Here is a 10,000-nt window from a genome sequence, read left to right as displayed (position 1 = left end):
CATAATAGTAGTACATTACAGTATACGTTTGCCTAAAATAGTACCATTTAAAGGGAGTATGTCAGGGTCAATTACTGACAAATGAGAACACACTAATCCTCAGGGGTCATTTAGGGGCAAAACGCACCACTTTGTGAAGCTTTTGTTTTGATTGAAGAGCAAGAAAAGTATTCATTTGTTCCACTTCTTTCCCTTCTAAATGCGGTTGCCTAAGGACAGGCAGTATGCACATATCTAAATGTTATGAAAAAATCAGTATTTTTTTGCCACTCAGAACACAGACATTTACCTTAAGGGGAGTTACCCTCATTTTAGACTTACATTTACATTTTAGTCATTTAGCAGACGCTCTTATCCAGAGCGACTTACAGTTTAGTGAATACACTTTTTTTTTTATACTGGCCCCCCGTGGGAATCGACCCCACAACGCTGGCATTGCAAACGCCATGCTCGCCATCAACTGAGCTACATCCCTGCCGGCCATTCCCTCCCCTACCCTGGACGACTGCTGGGCCAATTGTGCGCCGCCCATGAGTCTCCCGGGTCGCGGCCGGCTGCGACAGAGCCTGGATTCGACCCAGGATCTCTAGTGGCACAGTTAGCACTGCGATGCAGTGCCTTAGACCACTGCGCCACTCAGGAGCAACACTTCCCAAGCATACATTTTCATGACAGCGTTCCTAATCTGCAGTAGGCAATTACTGCAGTAGCAGTTGAAAATCGGTAGGTTAACACCAAACCGTGAGGTTATTATGAATTCAGAGCAGTCGGATGAAGTCATAGTCAAATACATTTGAACAAATGACCAACAATATCACACGGAAAGTGATGTGAGCATTGCATTGTGGAAAGCAATGACTTTACAAGAACACGTATTGCAACGCGAGGCATGTATTTCTAGATTAAACACTGATTCAGTGTGATGAACAAGTACATGTATGATTTGGTGTGCTCTACTTGAACACGCGCTTAGAGTTTTGAAACCACTGCCTATATGAGGAGCTGTCGTTGTTTGTTTTATTACCACATACTTATGGAAATTGCACCGGTTGAGAGATGATGGCTCTCTTGTGCCTACATACTTCTGATCCAGCAGGTGGTGCTAAGATCCCTCCCTATATGACTTGAATGATGAGTTGATTTATTCCTTATAGCTCCTAATGATTTTAAGGCCAGTGTTGGCAAACATGACTTCTGCTCCAGCAGGTGGCCATGAAATCCCCCCCTATATGACTTGACTGACCAGGTAGTTGATGGACTCCTTATAGCTCTTAATGATCTCAAGCAGAGTGTTGGCCACATGACCTCTGGTCCAGCAGGTGGCGGTGAAAATAGTCCCTATAGGAGTTGACTCATTTCTTTGAGGTCCTAAATGAAGGATAGGGCGTCAACAGTGCATCTCGGCCTAACCCTGTTCCGGGCCCATTTCTTCACTCGATGCTTCCGGTGTTCTTCATCTCCTCTTCAATAGTCCTTCTCCACGTCTTCCTTCCCGTCTAGCCCTGTGCGTTCCACTGAAGTGTCTGTGTTTTTATGTCGTTAGGAGTTTTGCTCACTGCGTGTCCCCCTTCAATTTCCACTTTCTGTCCCAGTTGGGTAGCTATCCATTATACTGTAGCCTACTTACTACCAATGTCACTGTAGTCAAAGGTGATTTTCGATTATTATGTATGAGTATTATTATATATTGTGATATTATGATGTTCAAGCCTATAGGGTGTGGTAACAGGCCCTCTGTGATTTGTTGTTGTACTGTACATGTCAAGTATCTGCACTCTAGCCTAATTAGCCTAAACTGCTAGGGAAAAGTCACTTCCGGTCGTAGCTGTATCCCACCTAGTCAAAACCTTGTTAGTCCTTATCCTAAAAGGCACCCTCTGTTCCTCGATATACTCCACCGAGGGCCGGCAGCCAGTAAGTACAGGTAAGAGACAATTATGGCAACAATAAGTTGTCCTATGAAAGCTAGTCAAATGTGAGATGTTCAACTGCACTGAATGATAAAGTGGCAGTCTGTGCTCTTGGGCCCTTAAGGCATCAGTGCACCCCCCCAATTTGTCCCTTTTGAAATGAACAGTTGAGACGGGCCCTCTTTCTGTGGCCTTTCTTTGACGACACATCTGAGGCTATCCTGCGGCAATACAAATGATCAACATCATAACAATAATTCCATTATAAGAAGCTTTATTATTGGTTTGCTAAGAAAGGTACCATACAATATTGGCACATCACTATCACCTCTGTATGCGTAGGAAATCAATCCCTTCATTGTGTGTGTGTGTGTGTGTGTGTGTGTGGGTGTGTGTGTGTGGGTAAAGGTACGCCACTCTCGGTCTCACAGTTTATGCACACGGTCGTCTTTATGCAACAATATGGAAGACATTCCCAAATGTGCTTACATCATTGCGTAATGTCAGGGAGTCACACAAACAGTGTGTGCTGTTTGGCTGCAACACACATTAGGCATAAGGATGATGACAACTATTTTGTAAACGCTCCAGCTTGCAGAGGGATCACCACCCCTCCCATCCGCACCCCAGGTCCTCTTGGCCCCCTTACTGTCAGGCCGAGTGGTGTCTAGAGAAGAAAGAAGAAGAGTGATGTTTATTAATGACAGTCAATACGACACGTCCTTCCATAGCTAAACAGACTCATCCTACTAGGTCAGTGTTTCCCAACTCCAGCGGTAGAGTAGCCTACCCCCAACAATACCCATTTTTCTTGTAGCCCTGGAGAGCCACAGCTGACTGAACAACCTGTCACCTAATTAGCAAGTCCTCAATGAGTAAAATCAGGTGCAACAACAACAACAACAACAACAACAACAACAACAACAACAACAACAACAACAACAACAATATGAGGACAGGGACACAGTGTACTAGCTGATCTCCCAGTTGTCACCGTTTGGCCTTGTGTTCCACATAGCCTATATCAGTATTGGAGTATGTTTCCCGCGCACGGTAGTTGCTTTCACGTCACCTTTGTAATCGCTCCTCCCTAGTCCCCTAGAACGAGCGCCCTCCCCTTTGCAACGCCTCCGAACATATCACAGAGGCGCGCTTTCTGTGCCGATGGCCTCAATCAGGTCGACCAAACGCAGATAATAGCGCACCACGCACCGGCGCTGAAGTCATTCATTCACTTGAACTCAACTAGCGAACACACCATGTCTGGAAGAGGCAAAGGCGGCAAGGGACTTGGAAAAGGAGGCGCCAAGCGTCACCGAAAAGTTATCCGCGATAACATCCAGGGAATCACCAAACCCGCTATCCGACGTCTGGCTCGCCGCGGCGGCGTGAAGCGTATTTCCGGTCTGATCTATGAGGAGACCCGCGGTGTCCTAAAGGTGTTCCTGGAGAACGTGATCCGTGACGCAGTCACCTACACCGAGCACGCCAAGAGGAAGACCGTTACCGCCATGGACGTGGTCTACGCTCTGAAACGACAGGGACGCACCCTGTACGGTTTCGGCGGTTAAACGCACTCTCTTCGGAACCTCAACACCCCGACTCGAACCCAAAGGCTCTTTTAAGAGCCACCCACATCCGCTTCAAAAGGGCCCATTCCATATAGTGTTTTTTTCTTTTCTTCCGTATGCTATTTGATAGGAAAGTATGAGCCACTTCGAGTGGACAGGGAGTATTAAATAGCGGATTCTAATGTCCCTTCCCGTTTTAGCGCACAGAGGGAGGCCTATATCTGACAGTGGCAAAGTGTAGTGACGTTGTTATTTTGGGTCAAGCAATAGTGGCATTTGGACAACATAAAACCACCACCCGTCGGTAGATGTGGCTCGAAAAGAGGGGGACAGCGTTCGCGCGCGCGCACACACACACACACACACACACACACACAGTCCAAAATGGGAGCCCTATGTCTGACGGTGCCAACGTGGGCAATTCTATCACCAGCATTATGTGGCACAACAATCGTGCCATTCGGACAACTATTCAGGCCCCCCTTTTGAAACACACAATTCCCCATCGGTCACAGAGCATAGGCTATAGAGAGGAGGGAGGGGGTGAGGACCCGCGCGCGCGCCCTCAATTGTCTTTGTTCGGGAAGCTAGCCTCTGAGCGGAAGGCTCTTTTGAGCGCTAGAGCTCCACTGGGCAAATAGCAGGGGCGCCTACGAGCAAGCAGGGGAGTGTCCACGGCCGCCGACTTTGATTAGCTTCCTCTTCATAAGACGGGTAAGCGCCCTTCACCCCCTCATTCGTTTCTGAGAAGCAACGAGACATCATCATGCCCGAGCCAGCAAAGTCAGCGCCCAAGAAGGGCTCCAAGAAAGCCGTCACCAAGACCGCAGGGAAGGGCGGCAAGAAGCGCAGAAAGTCCAGGAAGGAGAGTTACGCCATCTACGTGTACAAGGTCCTGAAGCAGGTCCACCCCGACACCGGCATCTCCTCCAAGGCCATGGGAATCATGAACTCGTTCGTGAACGACATCTTCGAGCGTATCGCCGGAGAGTCCTCTCGCCTGGCCCACTACAACAAGCGTTCTACCATCACCTCTAGGGAGATCCAGACCGCCGTGCGCCTGCTACTCCCCGGTGAACTTGCCAAACACGCCGTGTCCGAGGGCACCAAGGCCGTAACCAAGTACACCAGCTCCAAGTAAACAGCGCATTTGGACTGCTCTACTAACCCAAAGGCTCTTTTAAGAGCCACCCACTCTGTCAGTAAAAAGAGCATTTCCATCGCCACCGAATGAATGCGCAGGTAGGCTGCGTTACATTGTATCATTGTTTAATGGGCGGCGCGCGCCGGCTCGGAGAACGGCTACATTGTATCATTTCCCCCGCCCGTTCCAGCGTAGGGGTTTAGCGCGCCTTTTTTGTTGTCTTTGCACGCTGAATAGTAACCCATGTTTGTCGGCCTCCATTCCAGGTGAAGGCAATGAAAAATGGCACCATTTGACAAAGGGTGTAAATAAAAAAAGCAGTCTGTTGGGTTTGAATGGAAAGAAATGCCTTTTGTCGTTTAATGAGCGGATAGTCATTTTGAGTCGACTTCCTGAATCGGTAGGACACGGACGGGGAGAATGGACGCTCCATCATTGGACTATACCCTAATGATGTGAATGAGAACGATAATGGCAAGAATAAAAAGGGGGTGAATAATCCCGTCTAGGAAGAATAGGAGTAGGCATATATATATATATATATATATATACGTAGCCCTTATTGCCAACGGGTCATTTCCGGTCCAGGTCGCATCATACATATATAGTCCCCTGTAGCTCAGTTGGTAGAGCACTGCGCTTGCAACGCCAGGGTTGCGGGTTCGTTTCCCAAGGGGGGCCAGTATGAAAATGTAGGCACACACTTAACTGTAAGTGGCTCTGGATAAGATCGTCTGCTACATGACTCAAAATGTCCATGTAAAGTGTAGTACATTTGAGGCACATAGTGTATTTTCCTTCCTACTACCCTCATGAGGCAACAGGATAAATATAATAATATAATATGCCATTTAGCAGACGCTTTTATCCAAAGCGACTTACAGTCATGCGTGCATACATTTTTGTGTATGGGTGGTCCCGGGGATCGAACCCACTACCTTGGCGTTACAAGCGCCGTGCTCTACCAGCTAAGGCAGTTGCTTCCACGTGAGGATATGAATGTGTCTGTAGGCCAAGTCACAGTATAACACAGTGAGCGAGCGGGCGGCCCTTGCGATAGTCGTTGGAGCAGCAGCGGATCCCAATGACTACCTTGGGGATAGCCTATACATTTACATTTTAGTCATTTAGCAGACACTCTTATCCAGAGCGACTTACATGAGCAATTAGGGTTAAGTGCCTTGCTCAAGGGCACATCGACAGATTTTTCACCTAGTCGCCTCGGGGATTAGAACCAGCCACCTTTCGGTTACTGGCACAACGCTCTTAACCACTCTTAACCACTAAGCTACCTGCCGCCCCATACATATATACAACAAGGAAAAGAAAAGAGGCCGCAATCAACCTTCTGACCCACATGCACCTGCTGGGATTCTTCTCCCAGTCCAACCACATATGCAGCCCTTGTCCCACTTGGGGGGAGAGAGAGAGAGAGAGACAGACAGAGAGAGAGACTCCCTCTATCTAGGCCTATATCAACGCGCCATGACCCATGGGGCGCCAGCCTCCATAGCGCCAGCCAGACACCAAGACCCACAGACACAAAGACCGAGGCGAGTCACGCTGCGGAGTCAAGCAGGTGAACAATATATTAGTAGAGACAGCCAACCTACCTACCTACCTACCTACCTACCAGAAGACAACACACAATCTCACTGTGTAGAAATAGTAGGCTACAAATACAACAACAACAACACTCACACTGCCAGTGCACAAAAAGTACTAATACAATAACACACACACACACATAGTGCAAGTAAGCATGTCGTAGGACTGTTTATACCATGTGGATCCTGTACATATGACGAATACAACCTGAAACTTGAGGTACAACACTAGTCTCAGCCAGGCCTCACAGGTGCATGTGTTTTAAGGTCCCCAAAAGAGCGCTTCTTTAAAACACCCCTGACCACATCAGGGGACCCCAAACCATTTGATTCCCTTGCCAGACATCTCGGCTCACTACACAACAAGTGCTGCTCGCAATCGGATGCACTTTTAGGCCATTTAGGAGACAAATAGCACAGGAAAACCAGTGCGCACCGCTCCACCCGACAGTCGAACGGTGAGGTTTTGAGCGAGCCGCAACAAAATGCACGGCCCTTCCGCGGCCCACATTACTTTATTCTGAACGGAGACAAGTCTGCTCGCTGGGCCGTTCGCTTTTGGACCAAAAACACGGCTCCGTCGGTGACTTTCGGGCCGATATAGGCGAACAGAAAACACAAGTGAAAGAGCATTTGGCCAGCCCAGAGAAGCCGAGCTGGTTGCCTTGAGTCTACATGGTTCTCATGTCGCGTTTAAGGCCAGCCCCCTGCTCGGTGTGGAGCTTCAATAGCGCAGAGCAGCGTCTACAGCAAACTACTCCTCGCAGACCGTGTGTGTGTGTGTGTGTACCGGACCAAACGACAGACAGACAGACAGACAGACATGGCAGAAGTCGCACCAGCACCCGCAGCCGCAGCGCCGGCCAAGGCACCCAAGAAGAAGGCAGCAGCCAAGCCCAAGAAAGCGGGACCCAGCGTAGGAGAACTCATCGTCAAGGCTGTGACCGCCTCCAAGGAGAGGAGCGGCGTGTCCCTGGCCGCGCTCAAGAAGACGCTGGCGGCAGGCGGCTACGACGTGGAGAAGAACAACTCCCGCGTCAAGATCGCAGTCAAGAGCCTCGTCACCAAGGGCACCCTGGTCCAGACCAAGGGCACCGGTGCATCCGGCTCCTTCAAGCTCAACAAGAAAGCCGTCGAGGCAAAGAAGCCCGCCAAGAAAACCGCAGTTCCCAAAGTAAAGAAGGTGGCCGCCAAGAAGCCCGCCGCGGCGAAGAAGCCCAAGAAGGTAGCAGCCAAGAAGGCCGTCGCCGCAAAGAAGTCCCCCAAGAAGGCCAAGAAGCCCGCTACACCCAAAAAGGCCGCCAAGAGCCCCAAGAAGGTGAAGAAGCCCGCCGCAGCGGCCAAGAAGGCGGCCAAGAGCCCCAAGAAGGCTACAAAGGCAGCCAAGCCCAAAGCCGCCAAGCCCAAGGCAGCCAAGGCCAAGAAGGCAGCCCCCAAGAAGAAGTAAACCTATTACAAACAGTGTTCTACTCGACACATGTTGTACCACAAAAGGCTCTTTTAAGAGCCACCCACCTCTTTCCATAGAAAGCGCATTGATTTCCATGTACTATCTGTCGTGAAAAAGAAATTACGCACACTAGGCTACTTTTACGCACACAACATCGTCCCACTCTGGGTGTGTGCGAAGGGAGAGGAATATAATAGAGGGCCAAAATGGCTTAGAAATTCGACCTCACGAGTGCACCCTCACCAGCCATTTGTATATGAGCCACTGGGCTATTCCCGTTCAGAGGCAGGCTGCTGTGATGTGTTACAAGTGCCATGTAATAACAATACTATAGTGGCTTCGAATTCAAACTCACGAGTGCACCCTCAACAGCCATATTTATATATGAGCCACTGGGCTATTCCCGTTCAGAGGCAGGCTGCTGTGATGTGTTACAAGTGCCATGTAATAACAATACTATAGTGGCTTCGATTTCAAACTCAAGAGTGCACCCTCACCAGCTGTTTGTTTCCCATTTGGAGAGAAATAATGTGAGGATTTCATGTCGGACATTTTGGCGCTCACGCGAAATGACACAAAGTAACAAAGTCGGAGGGACACAAAGTAGCCTCTCACTCGCTGCCTGTGGGTGGGAACCGGCTTAGGGCTGTCTGTCTGTCTGTCCCTCGCTCCAATTGGATAAGGCCACACCGGCCCGGTGGCCAATCGTTGCCTCTTGTGGCGAGGTATAAGTACGGCTCTCGAAGTGGCGAGCGGCTCATTCAGACTTTCTGTGACTTTCTCAAGATACCAATATGAGCGGAAGAGGCAAAACCGGAGGCAAGGCCAGGGCGAAGGCAAAGACCCGTTCATCCCGTGCCGGGCTCCAGTTCCCCGTGGGCCGTGTGCACAGGCTACTGCGCAAAGGCAACTACGCCGAGCGTGTGGGCGCTGGCGCACCAGTCTACCTGGCCGCCGTGCTCGAGTACCTGACTGCTGAGATCCTGGAGTTGGCCGGCAACGCTGCCCGTGACAACAAGAAGACTCGTATCATCCCCCGTCACCTGCAGCTGGCCGTCCGTAACGACGAGGAACTGAACAAACTGCTCGGCGGTGTGACCATCGCTCAGGGTGGTGTGTTGCCCAACATCCAGGCAGTGCTACTCCCCAAGAAGACCGAGAAGGCAGTCAAAGCCAAGTAAATTCGCTACTGCGACTTCAACTTGACTACTCAACCCCCAAAGGCTCTTTTAAGAGCCAACCACCTAGCTCTCCAAAAGCGCAAAGTACCTTTCTATGACCGCTACACATTGAGTGGGTGTATACACAACTATTTCGACATTCTGTGCCCACATGAGGCCTTCCATGAACAACAACACCTACTAGGCCTCGTTTGCCATAGCAGGCTAGCATTAGATTACAACGTGCCTATAAAGATGTCACTCTTGACTTTGGCGACTATTATTATGCGTAAAGGGCCGGCGGCGTCCTATTGCGCGCGCGCACCGGGAGTTTGAATTTTGGAGAGGCCGGGCCTCCCGTCCAATGGCCAACGGAGGAGGCCTGCGCAACGGGCCAATCGGGGTGGTGGGGAGATGGTGTCCAATCAGCAGGCGCCACTGCCGGCTTTATAAACTTCACATAGGCATTTCGAGGCTATACTCCCGACTGTCAGAGAAGCGCCATGGCCAGAACCAAGCAAACCGCTCGCAAATCCACCGGTGGCAAAGCCCCCAGGAAGCAGCTCGCCACTAAGGCTGCTCGCAAGAGTGCCCCGGCCACCGGCGGTGTGAAGAAGCCTCACCGTTACAGGCCCGGCACCGTGGCTCTGAGAGAGATCCGTCGTTACCAGAAGTCCACTGAGCTGCTCATCCGCAAGCTGCCCTTCCAGCGCCTGGTGCGAGAAATCGCCCAGGACTTCAAGACCGACCTGCGCTTCCAGAGTTCCGCTGTGATGGCCCTGCAGGAGGCTAGCGAGGCTTACCTGGTCGGCCTGTTCGAGGACACCAACCTGTGCGCCATCCACGCCAAGCGGGTGACCATCATGCCCAAGGACATCCAGCTGGCCCGCCGTATTCGCGGAGAGCGCGCATAAATGAGGATGACCTGAACTCCAAAATCCCCCAAAGGCTCTTTTAAGAGCCACCTCCATATTTCCATCAAAAAGGCACAATTGTTCCATGTATACACGCACCTCTACATTACCCACCATGTATGTTGTTCACTAACACGTCTAAAAGCTACGTATTGTACCTTTTCGTTGCCTGAAGTCTAGCTTCAATGTGTGTGTGTGTGTGTGTGTATATATATATATATATATATATATATATATATACAAC

The 10,000-nt window shown here is 50.3% G+C and overlaps 5 protein-coding genes across 5 annotated transcripts; all 5 read left to right on the top strand.

Annotated features, from left to right (window-relative positions):
* Window positions 1-3,169: 3,169 nt before the first annotated feature.
* Window positions 3,170-3,481, top strand: LOC311120417 (histone H4-like; the record flags this gene model as incomplete). The annotated part of the gene is made up of 1 exon (XM_084195015.1): window positions 3,170-3,481. The coding sequence occupies one exon, from the start codon at window positions 3,170-3,172 to the stop codon at window positions 3,479-3,481; it is 312 nt and encodes a 103-aa protein (XP_084051141.1).
* Window positions 3,482-4,247: 766 nt separating this feature from the next.
* LOC311120415 (histone H2B) lies at window positions 4,248-4,622 on the top strand (the record flags this gene model as incomplete). The annotated part of the gene is made up of 1 exon (XM_084195013.1): window positions 4,248-4,622. The coding sequence occupies one exon, from the start codon at window positions 4,248-4,250 to the stop codon at window positions 4,620-4,622; it is 375 nt and encodes a 124-aa protein (XP_084051139.1).
* A 2,433-nt stretch (window positions 4,623-7,055) lies between these two features.
* Window positions 7,056-7,679, top strand: LOC311120411 (histone H1; the record flags this gene model as incomplete). The annotated part of the gene is made up of 1 exon (XM_084195009.1): window positions 7,056-7,679. One exon carries the CDS (start codon window positions 7,056-7,058, stop codon window positions 7,677-7,679), a length of 624 nt encoding a protein of 207 aa, XP_084051135.1.
* A 797-nt stretch (window positions 7,680-8,476) lies between these two features.
* Window positions 8,477-8,863, top strand: LOC311120422 (histone H2A; the record flags this gene model as incomplete). The annotated part of the gene is made up of 1 exon (XM_084195019.1): window positions 8,477-8,863. The coding sequence occupies one exon, from the start codon at window positions 8,477-8,479 to the stop codon at window positions 8,861-8,863; it is 387 nt and encodes a 128-aa protein (XP_084051145.1).
* Window positions 8,864-9,345: 482 nt separating this feature from the next.
* On the top strand, window positions 9,346-9,756 carry LOC311120426 (histone H3.2; the record flags this gene model as incomplete). Its single annotated transcript, XM_084195023.1, has 1 exon — window positions 9,346-9,756. The coding sequence occupies one exon, from the start codon at window positions 9,346-9,348 to the stop codon at window positions 9,754-9,756; it is 411 nt and encodes a 136-aa protein (XP_084051149.1).
* Window positions 9,757-10,000: the final 244 nt, after the last annotated feature.

This window comes from Coregonus lavaretus, assembly GCF_964263955.1.
Source record: "Coregonus lavaretus genome assembly, contig: HAP1_SCAFFOLD_1287, whole genome shotgun sequence".
In the NCBI taxonomy this organism is placed as follows: Eukaryota; Metazoa; Chordata; class Actinopteri; order Salmoniformes; family Salmonidae; genus Coregonus; species Coregonus lavaretus.
The sequence above is the reverse complement of the archived record's forward strand: the minus strand, read 5'-3'. Positions and strand labels throughout refer to the sequence as shown.